Genomic DNA, 17,077 nt, shown 5'->3' on the forward strand with positions numbered 1-17,077 from the left:
CCCACAAGTTAGGATGGAAAACATTATTCCTAGCGGCATAATTTCCTAGAAAAGGGAAAACAAGAAAACTCCGAAGTTGCTTGAGAAGTCAACTTTCCCACGGCAGTTTAAAACCCGCAAAGTACAAGTTTTAGTTTGAAGACACCCCTGAGGCGGTCGCTGACCGCGGGGCAGGGCGGAGGCTGGGACATCGCCGCCCCGGCCCTGCCGCCTCCCCACACGGGCCCCACGCAACCCCGCGGCCCCGGCCCCCTTCGCAGGGCTCGGCCGGCCCGAGGAACGCCCGCCCCGGCGGTCGGGGGCCGCCTCAGGAAGGATACACAGGGACGCTCCGCCGCCCTCCCGCGCGGCCCTGCGGCCCCCCGGCGAGGAGCTGCCCCCGCTCCGCCCCGCCGGCCTTCCCGCCGAGCTCCATGCAGCGCCCGCGTCAGCGCCGGGCCCACACCGCCGCCAGCACCGGACCGGGCCCCGCCGCGCCGCTTTGCGCCTCCTGCCCGGCCTCGTAGCAACCGGCCACGCCGCTGGTTCGCAACGGGGCGGGGCCGCGGCGCGGGGAGCGGCGCTGTGCGAGAGGCTTTGGCTGCCGCGGCATTTGCTGCCTGCGAGGCTGGCGCAGGGGACAGGGCGGGCCGGGATCCGCCTCGCCCGGCCCGGCTTCGTCGGTGCCCGTGCCACGGGGGAAGCCACACATGGGAATCGCTCCGCACTCTCCCCGCGGGCCCGGCCCGTCCGGGAGAGCGGTGCCGGACACCCTGCCAGGGACCGTGCTTGGCTCTCGCTGGGCTTTCCCTGATCTGCAGCGCTGCACGCCGCGGGATGACCTTTAAAAGCCCCAAACACACACGGGGTCCGAGCGAACGCGTTCTCATGGGCAAACACCACGTGCGGGTTTGCAGAGCTCTTCTTAGGCCTGTTGAAGACTTGGAGTTAACCCCAAAAACTTTTTGTTAACCGCAGGCTGCAGAAGTAACAACAACAACATCAACCACCAAAAGATGTTTTGTGCAGTTGATGCACAAAATGATGACTATTACAGAAAAAAGATTTAAAAGTCCATAAATACACTTACACAAAAAAAAAATACCCCCCCCAATTTGTTCTTAAGACTGCAAAACTTTTTTTTTTTTTTTAAGTCGGGTGTGTAGTCTTGGGCTATTGCCCTGCCTCCGATGAGCTGTCAGGAACAGGCGAAATGCCTTGGTGGTTTCCTGGCGAGACATTTCTTGGCTGATGTATTTCAGCTTAAACCAATTCTTCCTTTTCTTTTTTTCAGTGTGCAGCTGTTCTATGTCTTTGACTAGGAAGGTAAAAAATAGTACTCTGCATTTGTAAAATACTTTTCCGAACGGACCTCTCCCCCATATTTGTAGTACAGTTTGGGAAGTGAGTGTTGCTGTTACCATTTTACAGTCAAGACCAGTGGTGGTCAGGTTGCCAAATGTGTTTAATATTTACAGTATCCCAGTTACTGCCATTGAGAAGATGACCCTAAAATGGAAGTCTTTCACCTCTAGTTCAGAAAATCAACCCCAAATTCACCATTTCTTTGCCCCATCTGCTCTGTTGTGTTGCAGAAGGGGGAAAAATGGTTGTCAATTTAACACTGTGTGCTTTTCAACCTACACACACATTTAAAATCCCAGTTTGCCTGATAAAATATACTGTTTCATTTGGGATGCAATAGAAGGCTTTATCGGGTTGGAGAACAGAATCACCCAAGTAGAACTGAGGCAGAGCTGGGAAACTGCAGAATTTGGGCCCATGTCACATCTAGAAAGACTGAAGGTCATGGTCAGCTCATGCCACTGACAGATTTTGAGCTTCCTTAGATTTGCTGAAATTTTTCATCGAATACAGTGCAACTTGCAGCTTCACCTTAAGACACCTTCTGAGATTCAGAACTTATTCAGTGTTTTTATATATAATTCTGTCTTTCTCTTGTTTACTTTTTTATTAAATCTTCATAGTTCTCCCTTATGGTTATTGGATCTCCTCAAGAGTAACCTCACATCTTTCAGACTGTGGGACAAGAACGTGACAAGCTAAGGGCCATGCAATTCAGAAGTGTATGATTATTCTGGGGCAGCAAGAAACCTGATTTTACGTAGTTACAGAATGGAAGATTCTGCTCTGGCAGCTGGTTTGAAAGAAGTTTCATAAATTTTTCTTTGGGCTGGACACTGATATTCCATTGTAGGATAAAGATCAGCTCTTAAAACTTTGTGGGGTGGATTCTGAATTCTTATTTAATGGCTGGAGCATAGCTGTGCTGCTGCAGAAACATATTTTTCTTTCCTTCTTGTCCCAGTGGAGGATTAATCTGCTGATGCCCTATACTTTTTCTCCAAGCTGTGTAGGCAACTGCATGGGAGAAGTTAATGTTCTGACTGTTTTAACCATTCCTGAATTTTGTCACTCTGCCTACTGATGTACATAAAAAGAGGAAGAAAAACTGCCTTTAATGTGATATATAGAGAGCCATGGAAATATTTTCACCTTTTTCCTGAGACTGAACTAATGATCACAACCTGCATCTTCTTGAGAAAGCATCAACTGATGCACTAGTTAAACCCTAGTGAGTCTCATATTGGAAAACTATTGTGTACCATGGGGTACTTTAGAAAAAAATAAAAATTTGGTTTTGAGAGATACAGAAGAGCCAAAGTTGTTCAGAATTTCACAGGCAGTTGAATATACTCCTCTCAATTACAGGTTCTTAGTACTATTTAGCTATTAATTTTAAAGAAAACATTGGATTAAAAAGTGTATTAATCCCCACTCCCAACAAATGTTGTTTGCTCCCAACAAATCTTAGTAGCAAAAGCTATTTCTAGTCTATTCCAGCTTTAGATAGAGGTGGAGATTAACTACTCCACTAGAGATGGAGATTATCAAGCCAAATTTTGAGCATTGCTTTCTTGTACCAGTGTAAGGTGCAGTTGAACAGTGTATTCTGAAGATCCGTTAGACAGTGGATTTCCCAGCGGTACACAGGAAGCTGAGATTTCATTTATTCAGCCAGATCACAAACAATTTAAATTCTCTAATGTGTCTAAATTCTCTAAATATGTTGGACCTTTCTGAACTTTTTCTTTGCTTAGACGATCAGATCCAGTTTTAAGACACAAAATAGTGGAATTTAGTGAAATCTTAAGTGTCTCATAGTTTTAATTAAGCTTCTGTGGACCACATTTAATTTTCTTCTTTTTCATGCCATTGTCTTGTACTTTGACTTTTTTCAGGGATAAAAATCATTGTACTGAATGATAGTCTCAGAACCTGTGTTACAATGGGGGGGCTACCAGTGAGACAAAAATACTGCTGTTATTCTCCTGGTAAAAGATTTTCTATTTAATACAAAGTATTAATTTAAAATAATGTCTATTCACTTTTCTATTTTGAAATCACTTTGATGACATATTCCAAAATTGCCTCCACAGTGGAGTTCTAGTGCACTACCAGCACAGCAATACAGACTCTTTAATTTTAATGAAAAAAAAACTTGGTAAAAATTTGAAAACATGAAGTAATACTAATTTTTCTTTTAAGTAGCCAGAACACTCATGCCAAATATACACAAATGCTCAAAAATAGCATATAAGAAAATCTGTGACATATTGAATGAAAATATATATGTTTGATGTGTCATGTAGAGGTGATAAGCAGTAATTTTCCTTCAGGATGCAAGTAGTAATATATAAAATCTACTGTGCAGTTGAAATGTGGTTTATTAAATCCAGGCAGTAAAGGAGTGATGTGTTGGCTGCCCTTTGTGCTGTAGACATTCCCAAATAGTTAGATCAGGACTTCATAGTGTACAATTCTTTCCACAGAAATTTGAAACTCATCAAAACATTTGCATTTCTTCAAGTAAAAGATGAACCACCACTTTAGGGTAACTTCATTTATTTGTCTTAATATTTTTTTGCTCGGTTTAGGAGAGACTGTTATAAATAATGGCGAACCTTGTTCACCTAAGGTAAGATTTTTTATTACTTTGTTCAGATAAGATAATGAATGCAACTGAATGATTTCTCAGAAAAGTGATAGATGTTTTAAAAATATGGATTGCCTTTTTCAAGATAGATATGAAAATACAGAAGAATCAGGTATTTTCAGATAGAGAAAAGAAACTACACTGAAATTGTAGGAATTCAATATATTAGAACATTTTTGAGTTAATGTCCTGTATCACAGCTCAGTTGTTATGTCATATTTTTAATCTCATCTGCATGACTTTAAATGCAGAGTAACTATTGGTTTTGGCAGAGTCAGTTCTTGCTTGAATTGCTGAGATCAGACTTAATTGCTTGTTTCATGTTGGCTTTTCTTGAAGATAAATATTGATTAAAAATATTTGCTTAACAGTGTTTAATTGAACATCTGGTGAGTAGCTGTGATAGCCCTGGAACAAGCCATACTTTGAAGTGTTCTATTTATAAGTTCTAGAGATCTGTTTATAACTCTTGCATAATTTTTCTTTCTTTATTTTGTGCTTATTTCAAAATTAAAGAAACACATTCTTTTACTTCTCTATCATTCTCTAGGCATAAAATGCAATTATACTAGTAATTCACAAACCTTTTTTTGTAAAATTCCTTTGTTAACAGTTTTCTGTAATTTTTACTTTCACTTTTAAGAGCAAAAATCAGGGGAAAAAACCCTGTTCAATGCTTGCTGGTGTAGTAGCAATTCCAGAAAGAGAAAACTGGAGCAGGAAAGAACAATTGTGATGAAGATGTATTCAAGTCTAAATAACTTCTGTTTTTCATTAAAATCTTGACATTTCTAAGGATCCTATTTACATTTGAAAACATAATATATGAACATACTACAAAAGATTTGCTGAGATGATGAAATCATCAAACAAAGACTCATATGAAAATATGAAATATGAAAATATGTTGCTTAGTCTTTTGGCAATGACACATATTTTTGAATTACTTTTAGTAATTTCTTTAAGTGATGATTCAGAGGCATTCCCTTATTTTATGTCGTATGGCACCATGGAAGAAAAACTATTAAATATGAAAATACAATTTTAAAATAACAGTAATAGGTGGAGCTATTTTTACTAATGCTATTATTGTTACTGTTTCAGATAATTGTGTGCCCATGAATATTGTCCCTATATTCTTTCCCCTATAAGAGCATTTAAAATATTTATTTTACTGCTGAATTGGTCTGCAAATCTTCTCATGACTGCTTGTGTGCATAAGTTAAAAACTTATGCAACTACTTCTTGACCAGTGTCTAAATAATGAATTTGGGCATTTTCAAGAGTAAAAGTACTTTGCTAATATCTGGTAAATCCAAAAGCCTGCTCCTTTCCAGTGAAAATAAGTTCATTAGCATTTGAGATGTCTGTTGGGTGTGGTGATTCCTAAAATGCAGTGCTTGCAAGTTCCTGCCTCCCACTAACAGTGCTTACTAGTAGAATACCTCACCAGAAATGGTGGTGGTATTTTTTTAATTTGTAGAGGTTATTCTTTACCTCTGACACTACTTTTTTCATGTGAGGTATGGCTAAGCAGAGAACATCTAGTCAGTTTTGGTCTCAGCTCTGTCAATTATTGCTTGATAAAGCTTTTAAAAAACAGGTTGTGAAGGAAGTCCTGTGAAGCAATATACTTCATTTTGACAGACTGAGCTATTTTATGTGTGCTTTATGTTCAATTTATTTCCCCCTCCATTGTTTGGTACAACAGGACACAAGGAATGTTGGAGCTGTGGAGGAACCACTCCAGGCAGAAGAGAAAAATAAGTCTGCAGATATTTCAAAACAAAACGAACAATGCCTTGTACCATGTGATGCTCAAGCTAAAATTTTACGAGGGGACAAACATTACATGTGCAGTATGTATTCATAAAGAATACTTTCAGTCATGAGCTGTGCAGTGCCATGCTATGCAATCCTCTCCTCTGCTACGCTATGCTGTGCAAATTTATTTTTTAATCTTCTTGAGCACACATGACAGCCTTGTGACCCTGCTGCCCAAACTGTGTGTTGTCCAGAAAATCTGGGGTACCCTGTTTTAGGGATGCAGCTGGTGTGACAAAGTATAATCATTAGTGAAGATAGGCAAATCCAAGCAGCTAAAAAATCCACCTAGATCTGTTATGCTCTGAATGTCAGTATCTCGCTCAATTAGAGAGGAAGAGGAGGATGTCTGTTGCTCATTTAAACATCATAGCTGGGTGTGGGGGTGTAAGTGGGAGGTAATTAATTAATTAGCCAGTTACATGGGAGTAAATGTGTACTTCACCTTACTTTTATGGAGGCTTACACAGGATATTCTCTATGCACTAGCTTGACAAACTACACAACAAATTATACAATCAGCCTCTGAAAATAATTGTGCAAATTCTTGGTTTTCACATATGATTTCAAAATATATATTATTAATTATATGCCATTATGATGATGATCATGATTTTTAGCATCAGGGCAAAAACCAGGAGCAGTACAATGAATGAGCAAATGTAAGGTGAAAAGAAACCTTATATATATCTGTCTTTTATCATATGCATTTATATTTCTGTGATATCCATTAACTAGTTGTCGAGTTTACTCAAGGATAAGATTAATTTGTTCTTCAAAACATGAGAAAATCCATCACCTCTTAAGATGTCAGTACTGCAGTCAAAAAGGCCAGAAGCACATAATGGTATATAATTAATAATATATATTTTGAAATCATATGTGAAAACCAAGAATTTGCACAATTATTTTCAGAGGCTCATTGTATAATATACATAATATAATATAAAGAAGTTTTTAGCACCTTTGGCTTTAATCTGTCGTCTCTGTATTACTTTCATTTCACTTTTAGGTGCTGTAAGGTAAAACACCTTCAATATTCACTTAGATGTCATAAATAAGTATGTTGTCATTTAGTCAAGAATATTTCTAGAGTTATGAAAACAAAGTGGATGAACATATTTCTTTCTGAAGGAAATTTGCAGAACTCTCTTGCTGAATATGCCAGAAGTACAAAAAAACTGGTAAGAGACATGATGGGTGATCAACAGTCTTCGCTGGATTACCTTTCTAATCAGGTACTTTTTTTCTTTATTATAAAGATTTGTATTTGTTATTTCTCACTGCAGGTGTTGTCTTTCAGAGGAAAAATAGGGCTCATTAAACCATTAAATTGCCATTAAACCAGTAGGATTAGAGTGTTTTATCACCAGTCCTTGTACCTCTGGTAGGTGTGAGTTCCATTTCTACAAGGAGTGGTAAGCACCCCATTTCACAACTTAGTGTTGTACATTGCAGTAGGGAAAGTGGAGGACCATTCCTTCACATTGGTACAAATTACAACACATCACAAAAATTAACTTCAGATGATATTTACTAGGAGTAAAAAAAAAATCTTTAGAATGTAAAATTTCTCATTGCAACCTAATTAAAGATCTTTTATTTGAATTTGCAGGTAAATGAACTCATGAACAAACTTGTTCTTTTGAACACAGTAATTTTGAGAAAACATCTGGATCCACTTCCTTATAAAGCAGTTCAATCTCATGGTAAGTATTTTTCAGATGTAGTCTTGACACCTTCCCTTTTTATCTTTGTATCTTGAAAAGGAGCTAATTAAAGCAAAGGTAAGCAATTGTACATTGACATTTATCCTGTGTTAGTAACATATAAACTTTGGAAACTTAATAAACTGTTTTAAAGTGTTATCATAAATACTGCTTTAAATCATTTGCCACTGACAACTCCGGGCATCCTATTCAGCATGCTGATTTTTATGTAAAATACCAAGTATTTTATTATTATTAGCTAGTAAGTGATCTGAGGCTGCTGAATGGTACATTCTTTTGCAATGAAATAAGGTGTGCTCTGCATCTTCAGTATCCTTCTTCAAATGGAATGTTTTTCATGTATACTTTAAGATGGAAAGGCTTTTACAAGTATAAATATAAATATCTGTAAGAAAAAGACTTAATTTCTCAGATAATATGTCTTTTTCATGGTCCAGGTGTTATAAATAAAATTTAAAAAATACGTAAATGGACCCAGATACATAATCTTTAATTTCATATGGATATGTATCATATCTATTAAGATTAGAAAGAACTTTGTCAATACAGTGTCATTTGTACTTAAAAGCTCAATGGTGTTTAGAGAATTTTAATTTGCAAGATAAATTCATGACAAAGCATGATTTTAAAGTTTGCATGAGAAGAAAATTATATTTTAAATAATTCATGCCACCAAGAAAAGTAATATTCCTGTATTAATCTGTATTTTTTAAAACATATTTTGCTCATGAACTTCCCCTGTATACCTTTTTTTCTCTAGGTTTGGACTGCACTCATATTAAAGATACTGTTGGTTCAGTTTCAAAAACTCCAAGTGGTCTGTATATTATTCATCCAGAAGGATCAAATTATCCTTTTGAGGTAATAAATTTATTATTAGTCATAATTTTCTTGAGAATATACATTTAGAATATTTTAATAGACTTGAAGTGTTTCCCATGACAATTCTTCAACAGATGAATGAAAAATGTATTAAATTGTCTGCACATGTCTGCTTTCACTATAATTTTGACAAGTTTTTTATTTTCTACAAAGAAATTTTATCTCCGTCATAAGAGTCCATTGTCAGTTTTCATATGCAGTGAAAAATACCAAAGAGGAAAACCCAAGGTGTTTCCCAGCACCTCTTTTGGATATGGAGAAGAGCTGTTCTTTGCTGTTTTAGAGATGGAAAACTGAAGAGCAATTGACTGATCCATTTGGCTTTTAAGACAGGACTTTTAGATTTTGAGTGATTCTGCTGTATAACAATGCCTTCCCTTGTGATGGGACTCCACCGACACAGAGTCATCCAAGTGTAGGTGCAGATGTTGGTTTGAGGAATAGAAACCTTGTCTGAGTATCATTATAATCCAGTCTTGAGGCACAGGGGGATCTAAAATTGTGGTTTTCCTATCCAGTTTGCAGGATTTATATTCCTAAAACAAGGATATATATATCCCTAAAACAAACTGCAGCAATCATGCTTCCTATCACTGCCTGCACTTTATGTAATTGCTCAGATTAATAGTGCTCATCTAGAAGAATGGAATTTTGGGTTAATTGCAAACACGAGGAATATTTTGTTTTATGTGTTTATTTCCATTTCAGGTGTTCTATTTAGAGAAGGCCTTATGCATAATGGAAAGGTAGACATGGCACTTTCAAAGCTTCAACTTTGCAATACAGGTTGAGGTAATTAGTTTTTGAAGAAAAAATGAAGAATTTAAGCCAACAAATAACTAGCAAAGTTTAATATCTATCTTCATAGCATTCCTTTATATGTAACAAAGGAAGAATGAATCCCTTTATCTCTAGCCAAGTGGAGCCCTTCAAAATGCTACAAAAAGGAGCTTAAACTGGTTAAGAAAAGGTTTCAGAATTATGCTGGCATCTCAAAAGAAAAAAATGAACTTGATACTGCAACCTTTGATATAAAAACCTGTCATTCTCTCCATGCAATGCAGCGAGCTCAGGAAAAAGATCTGTAACTCATCAGTAAGTCACTTCCATGTAAAAGAAAGGCAAAGACGTTCAGTGTTCACAGAGCAACCATATTTGTAGTATGAGCAAAATGCTACCGTAGCAAAAATTGCATCTTTTTCAGAATTTCTTCTGGATTGAAGGTAATTCCAGAAATACAAAAGAAAAATAATAGCAATTTGAGTAAAAGAACAAGGTAACAATAAATAATGAGAAGAATGTTTGCAGTCATGAGTGTCTCTTTTCGTGTCTGGTAAATGTTGCACAGAACTTGAAAGACAGTGCCAAAAAGCTCTCAGAGAAAAAAATTCTAAAATATGTGTTCCATAAAGAATGTTATTTTAAGGAAAACTATTTAATGTGAATTCTTTCATGTGTTGAAGCATAAAAGGAGTACAAGAGAAATGGTAGATAGACAAAAATATCAAGACATTTGAATATGACCAGAAATTATAAAGCATCTTTTAGAGGCTAATAGCCAAGAGTTCTAAATGTTCTGCAGACCAGCAAAATAAGACAAAATACAGAGGCAGAAAACCATAGTAAAAAACTAGAAAACAGGAAACAAACCCAACATGAAACAATTTATTTCAATACCTTTGCAGCAATAAGATGCCTTTTTATGCAATGGAACCTAAATGACAATATGTTTAGAATAATATGCATAAAGATATCAGTTAAATGAAAACTCTTTAGAAAATGTGATCCCATTCTTATTTTTCATATTTGATACCTCATCTGCCCAAAGTGAGTATAGATTTTGATGCTTAACTTGGGCTAATTGAACTCCAGATGCCAGGAGCAATAAGAATACCTAGCTTTAGTGGTAGTGGCAGGTTTCTGTCACCTCAGAAAGTTACTCTCAAATAGGCTTTTTCCTGAGCATTTATTCATGAGGTGATTAAAACCAATGTTACTTTTGGAAAAATGAACCATGACCAATTTCTGATACATTTTTCAATCAGTAAATTTAGATCAATGATATTTCTTAGCTGAATCAGACAAACTAAACAGTTGTTTAGAATATACCTCTTATACACACTGCAGGTGGAAAGGGAAGAAATATTCAGTAGAAGTGTCCTCCTTCTCATTTAATTTAGGTTGTACCTGGCACAATTATGCCCTTCATACCTTGCATGATATGAGATAGAGCAAACTGTAAAGCAGATTAACTATTAAAAGGCTTTACAACTGCAACATTTCCATAAGGGATTAAGAAAACTACACAACTATAACTGTGTTTTTCTGTATCTATCTAATATTTTTATTTAGCTGGTGTATGTATTGGTGCTGTATCTAACTGGCTGATGACTCTCATGTAGAACCATATCCGCTCCTGTGATTTATCAACACTCACACTGATTTATATTGGACCAAAGATTGATGTTATGACCAAGTGGGCTCCTCATACTATTTCTGACTCATAATCAGAGGAGTAGCCAAGCATGCAATTATCTTCTCAAGACAGTGGATGAGGCAATGGTATTATTTTGAATGAGGTTTGGGTATTTTCATCTAAATATTCATTTTGGAATCTTCTGTATTTCTTTTTATTCCAGTTCTATCCTCCTTGGGTGACTGAAATAAGCATGTGACTCTCCAGGGAATAAAGGTCACAATTATTTTTTCATGCACAAGAACCTTAGTATGATTCATTTAGTATTTGTTTTGCAAGGCTTGCCTGAAGTATCTTACTTGAAGGTCCAAGATCCTTCAGGGTGTATTAGATCAAATTGCAGCTCTTCCTGTTGCTTTCTTGTCATTCATTGAGAAGACATTGTTAAACCACAGAGGCTCTAACTATAATGTTGATGTTTTCTTGCTAAGGAGCAAGCCTGGTTTCCTGAAGAATACCTGGCTACTACAGGCAATGGAGGTGCAACATATAATGCTCAGTCTGCCACAAATTTTTTTGAGGGTTAAACAGACTTACACCTAGTTTCACTTTTATCAGCTGGCTAAGACTGCAAATCTCTCTTTTCTGAAACATGTTTCATTTTGTACATTTCCTGTAATGTCAAAAAAATTTCTTACTTTACTCCATCACTTGTGCATCAGCTTAGTGTTATCACAGCCAACATTATGTTCTGAACTTACTTTTGTTACCACAAGAAGCTTACTGGCTCACTACCTATAAGCATTTTCCAGGTTAATTCTCCTGATATTCGTCACCTTTGGAGACAAAAATGAGCCCCTGTTTTCAAGCTCTAATTATGGATACTATCCCTTAGAACTGCATTGAATAGCTTAAGTAGTGCAGTGTATAAATGTGCAATATGATCTTTCGAAATTAGATTTCCAGACTTTATAATCCCATTTAGAACTGATCAAGATTTGGCACTGCAGATATACTTAGGAAAGTCAATTACAAATCTTAAGTTAGATGGGCTGAGGAGAAAACATGCCACATAATGTGATATTCCAAAGCAGAGCAGATGGCAGCTGGACCACTGCCATTTGACATACTGCTGGGCACAAATTTTAGCAAAGACTCATAAAGACTCATAAATTTGAGAGTTGATCTTATGTATTCAGTGGTACTGCTCAGTTGCCGGCAGTTATATGTTCACATTGGGACTTCCCTGGATCAGGGCCACTTCTTATGTAGAGGTTTTTGCTGCTGCAAATTATTGTTGTATGCTGGGTTATTGCTATCACTGTTTTCCATTTCCTCACCCTTATTAAAGGCTCTAAATTTCCCAGGCACCACAAACACAGTATTCTCTGGAAGAAGGCATGGTGGTGACAGAGAACATATAAGAAGTTGTGTTTATTTTGCTTTGCTGAAATAAAAGTTTATTCGGTGTTGCTACCTCTATCAATGATATGCTGCTATGATTAATACATGACGTTGCAAGTTGCTTCCCTTTCATGCTATAAATGTTACAGTGACATTTATCAAAGCTTATTTATTATATCTGTTAGAACAGACTATTACACACAGCAGTTTCTACTGATTGAAGAAACATCCAAATCAAACAGTTCAACAAGAACAGATAAGAAAATACTGCAGCTTTATTTTTTTATTTTCTTAGAGCTTTTTTTAAAGATATTTGAAAAATATGTTACTTAGCAAATCTCTGAATAGTCCACCTTTATTTAATTAAAATGTGTTTTTCATAAAAACTGCTTCAAGAATGCTTAATCATGCCTATGTTTATTTTAGGTTTTGTGTGACATGGATTTTCGAGGAGGTGGATGGACTGTGGTTCAGAAAAGAACTGATGGAATTGTTCAGTTTCAGAGAACATGGTCTGAATATCTGGATGGATTTGGTGACCTTACTGGTATTAATTTTAAATACTCTAAAGTGCTTTGGATCTCACATTTCTCCTGCTTTTATGTGACCTACATTCCACTAAATTGCGTGGTAGTTTTGGCAGTATGAAGTTCTTGTTTCTTAAAAGTCTTGTTTTTACTTAAGGATTTTTTAAATCAAATCTGTTGTGTAATCTTCCCAATAATGACTATTACCCCACTAGAGTCTTTAGTTATTGCAGTCTTACGAGAGTGTTTAAAATATTATATTTTCTGCTTGAAATAATAGATTGTATTTCTTCTTTTTTCAGATTAAAAAAAAGTGCCTTTGTTGGTTTGAATCACTCATTTCCTTAGAGTAGAGAAAAATCAATAATATTTCACCATAGGGCATGCGAAGTTATTAACAATGGAAATATTTCAGTACATTATACCAACACAACTGTGATATTAATTTTTTATTGCCATCTTTAATCCTGTCAGACTAAACCCATTTGCTTTTTCAGAAGTTTATCTGGGATTGCAATGGAAGCACTCAGCTTTTCTGTACAAAGAAGTGCAGCTCATATGAGGCTACAAGTGTGATTAATGGAGGCAGCAAATCTTGAGAACGGGGCTTAAATTTTGAGAATAGGGTTTGGATTTTTTTTTTTTTTTTTACATTTCATAGAATGCTAACATTTATCATTTCTCAGTATTGCCCTTAGGAGTGCTACTGAGCTCTGTTCATGCAAGTGGATCTTTAGCACATCCAGTTTTTGTGGTTTTCTAAGATATATTGCAGATGAATATTTAAAATCTATCATCTGGACAATTTTCTAAAAAATATCACAGAAAAAAAAACATGATGCACACATGGGTTTTCTTAGGGATTTCCGAAGGAAATGGGAAGATTACTCTGTTCCTTCATTAGTCTTTCAAAGGAATATAAGTGTATCATGCAACTTTTATTACATTTGGGTGTCATGGTTTGACACTGGCACAATGCCAGTGCCCCATGAAAATATACTTCCCTGGTGTTTGCTGCGAGATGTGACCAGGAAATAAGCAAAGCAGGCCTCTACCTTAGAAAAAAAGTTTATTAACTAAACTACAAAAGGGAAAAAAACCACACACACACACACGCACACACACACCTGGAAAATGAAAACTCCACAAAAAGCATTTCCTCCTCCCCCCACCACATTTCCAATACATCTTCCAAATTTCAAGTCTCCATCCATCACCCTGTAAATACTCAATTTCAGTCCATCAAGAGGAGAGGAGTCTTTCTTGGGGCCATGGTGACCTCTTCCTTGTATGCCCAGTGCTCTCACCACTGGACAAGGAACAGAGCTGCTTCAAGGGTTATCCTTTTAAGGGTGCTTTGACCAGTTCCAAAAAAAGCACAGTTTCCTCATCACTTTCGGGACCTCTTGTCCCCCCCATACTTGTCTACCCCCTGGGGCCGGGGGGTCTCCAAAACTGAACCCTCTCAGTTCTGAGCCATCGCCTCCCGCCTGCATGCAGCCTCTGTGTCGCGAGGAAGCACGGTTCTGTCTATGGCTGTACCAAAAAGAGTCCAGCAACTAGCTACTCCATCATCTCTTTCCGGCCTCTTCTTTATTCTCCCAGCCTCACTCACTGCTCCGACTGTCATTCTCTTGCCCATTTCCTCTTTATCATCCACTCCATCTCCCCTCCGGGAAAGGTCCAAATGCTCTGTGAGGTCTTCATTGTCCAGAAAGGGGTTAACAAACTCCTGCACGCAGCCAGGCTCCTTCCCTGCTGCACTGCCCCCTTCCCCCTCCTTCTTCACAGGCCGATATCACTTCAAGGCCACAGGCCCGTACCAGCTTTCTCTCTCTCATCTTCTAGCTGGGGGGCTGCCCAAATCTTCTCGGGGCCTCTCTCCCTCTGTCTCTCCTGGGGGGGCTGCCCAACGCCTCCTGGTGCCCCCCACCACCCTTCCATCCTGAGGGGTCAGGCCTACCTCTGCCGGGCTGCAGGTTTCCTCTCCCCCGCCCAGCTCGAAGCCGGGCAGGGGAGGCCTTGCCTCTTTGCTGGCCGGAAATCAAAGAGAGAGCCCAAGGGAGTGCTCTGCTTCTAACCCCTGTGTTCTCAGAGGCGCATCCACCCTCAGTGGCCAAGCCTGGTGTCAGTTTAGAATCTGAACACCTATTGGCCTCTGGCCACTCCATTCCCAGAAAACCTGCTTCCTGTAAACCCACGACATTGGGTCAGGAAGGAAAGTAAGAAAACAGGAACGATCACTTTTTCTTTTACAGTTTCCATTTCTAGACTATATATTATATTTCTCTTCAAGGAGAATTTTGGCTTGGACTGAGGAAGATTTTTGACATCGTAAATCAAAAGGCCACTCATTTCAGTCTTTATGTGGATTTGGAATCAGAAAATGACAAGCATGCCTATGCATCATATAATGGATTTTGGATAGAGGATGAATCATGTTATTTTAAGATCCATTTGGGGCATTATTCAGGAAATGCTGGTAAGAACTTCCTTCTTAGAAGTATTTAAAGGTAGTTGTTCCCTTTCTTAATATGAAAAAATGGATCCAAAAGAATAATAATTAACTTGAAATATTTTATTTCTAATGTGTTTTTCTCTGGTATATAATGAACATTTATGCAAATAATTTTTTAATTATATGGTGATCTGCTATGCCTGTAATTAAAAAAAAAAGAAAATTGAATGGGATACATATATAAAATAAATAAGGGATTTTGTGGGTGTTAGTGTTTATTTACCTAATGGTTCAATTATTTAGATGCCCTTTATCCCATCACAGATGTTATTGGCAGTCTTCCTGATGATGCTTGGATAATTCAGAAGTGCCCAGATAGTCATGTACAAAGGATAGAGAAAGAAACTGAGTGGAACAAAGCTGTCCTACAGTGTGTAATAGTTTCTGGGTGATGCATAGACACAAATTAATTCCAGACCTCCCTTAATAGCATAAATACACTAAGCGTGCAAAGATTTGCATTAAGCGTTGCATCATGTCTTACTGCTTTTTTCTATGTTATGCAAGAATGGTCCTTATTATCAATGAAATAATTACTCTCTAATTGTGATAGTGCTTTACTCTGTATTTGTGAAAAAGACTATTTCTTCAGTAAGTTCTTTAGTAAGACAACAGAGACAGTAATAACTGACCTTTGTGTTTCAACAATTCCATCATGTTTCATGACTCACTCTGGGGCTTTGGGCATGCTACTGGAAAATCTGAAGTTACAACCGTTTTTGTTTACTTTTATCTCTTCTTCCTCTGTCTTTGAGGACAGAAGCCTTTACCTTCATAGCCAGCATGCATTGCTAAAAGCAAGGAAAATACGAAGACATTTTGTTGAATTTTAACTTCTTCCATATTTCTCAGTATTTTATTCTTTTTTCCCCTGCATCTTTAGCACTTTTGCAGCTCATTAGCTGGTGCTCTTAACTGCTTTTGAAGAATTCTACTTTTCTAATAAATTCAGAGGAAAAGTTTGCACACTGTGCATCAAGTAAGAAACATTTCTCCATAAATAACTTTTTTATTGTTCTGTTTATTTGTTGTACTTAGGCGATGCATTTAGAGGATATAGAAGAGAAGATAACCAAAATTCCATGCCTTTCAGCACTTTTGATGTTGATAATGATGGATGCAGGCCAATGTGCACTGTTAAAGGACAGCCAGTAAAGAGCTGCAGTAACTTCAGTGATAACACCGGATGGTGGTTTAACAAGTGTGGCCTTGCAAATCTTAATGGTGTTCATCGCTACAGAGGTAGATTCCTTGCAACTGGCATTCACTGGGATACATGGACAATGAACAAAAAACCAGTCAAAATTAAATCAGTTTCAATGAAAATTCGGAGAACCAATTATCCATATTTCCATTAACATATGAAAATAGAAATATATCTTTCTTTGCACTTATGTGGAATGATGTATCACTACTATCATAAATACCTTTCATCTTCACTTGAACAGTTCAGTCTTAAAAGTTTGTTAGATATTTCTATAATATAGTTACTAATTTTTATTATGAAATGTCAGCATTTATAGTGTTCCAGCTTGAGAAAGATCCTAAGAAGACCTGAGTTTTCAGAAAAAGGATTAAGATGAGTGTTTGTCAGCTTTTATTCAACTGCCTCTTAAAAAATCTCAGAACCAGCAGAAAAAATCATAAAAAGAAGTGTAATGCTGACTTTTGAATGTGCCCTTTCTATGCTCTCCATATCTAAATTGGCAAGAAGTTTCAGCAAATTTTATTTAAAAAAGCATGTACCTGCCATTTTCATAGTAATATTTTGGAAAAATA

The 17,077-nt window shown here is 37.4% G+C and overlaps 2 protein-coding genes across 2 annotated transcripts in view; one reads left to right on the plus strand and one right to left on the minus strand.

Moving 5' to 3' along the window:
• CEP126 (centrosomal protein 126) overlaps window positions 1-415 on the minus strand; it is a 34,477-nt gene extending 34,062 nt beyond the window's left edge. Inside the window, exon 1 of the mRNA XM_030954070.1 lies at window positions 321-415. Coding sequence (XP_030809930.1) covers window positions 321-415 — 95 coding nt within the window. The remainder of the gene's footprint in view (window positions 1-320) is intronic.
• Window positions 416-3,877: 3,462 nt separating this feature from the next.
• ANGPTL5 (angiopoietin like 5) lies at window positions 3,878-16,656 on the plus strand. The gene is made up of 8 exons (XM_030955910.1): window positions 3,878-3,979; window positions 5,709-5,856; window positions 6,956-7,059; window positions 7,437-7,530; window positions 8,312-8,412; window positions 12,680-12,800; window positions 15,077-15,262; window positions 16,337-16,656. Exons 1-8 carry the CDS (start codon window positions 3,878-3,880, stop codon window positions 16,654-16,656), a joined length of 1,176 nt encoding a protein of 391 aa, XP_030811770.1.
• Window positions 16,657-17,077: the final 421 nt, after the last annotated feature.

The sequence above is a fragment of the Camarhynchus parvulus genome, chromosome 1 (assembly GCF_901933205.1).
Source record: "Camarhynchus parvulus chromosome 1, STF_HiC, whole genome shotgun sequence".
Lineage (NCBI taxonomy): Eukaryota > Metazoa > Chordata > Aves > Passeriformes > Thraupidae > Camarhynchus > Camarhynchus parvulus.

What these genes read in the sequence shown, in the direction of transcription:
- ANGPTL5 (XM_030955910.1), top strand. Translation starts at nt 3,878, where the DNA reads ATGAACCACCACTTTAGGGTAACTTCATTTATTTGTCTTAATATTTTT. An exon ending in GCGAACCTTGTTCACCTAAG is followed by an intron (nt 3,980 to 5,708) that starts GTAAGATTTTTT and finishes TTGGTACAACAG; the next exon opens with GACACAAGGAATGTTGGAGC. An exon ending in TGGATTTGGTGACCTTACTG is followed by an intron (nt 12,801 to 15,076) that starts GTATTAATTTTA and finishes TTTCTCTTCAAG; the next exon opens with GAGAATTTTGGCTTGGACTG.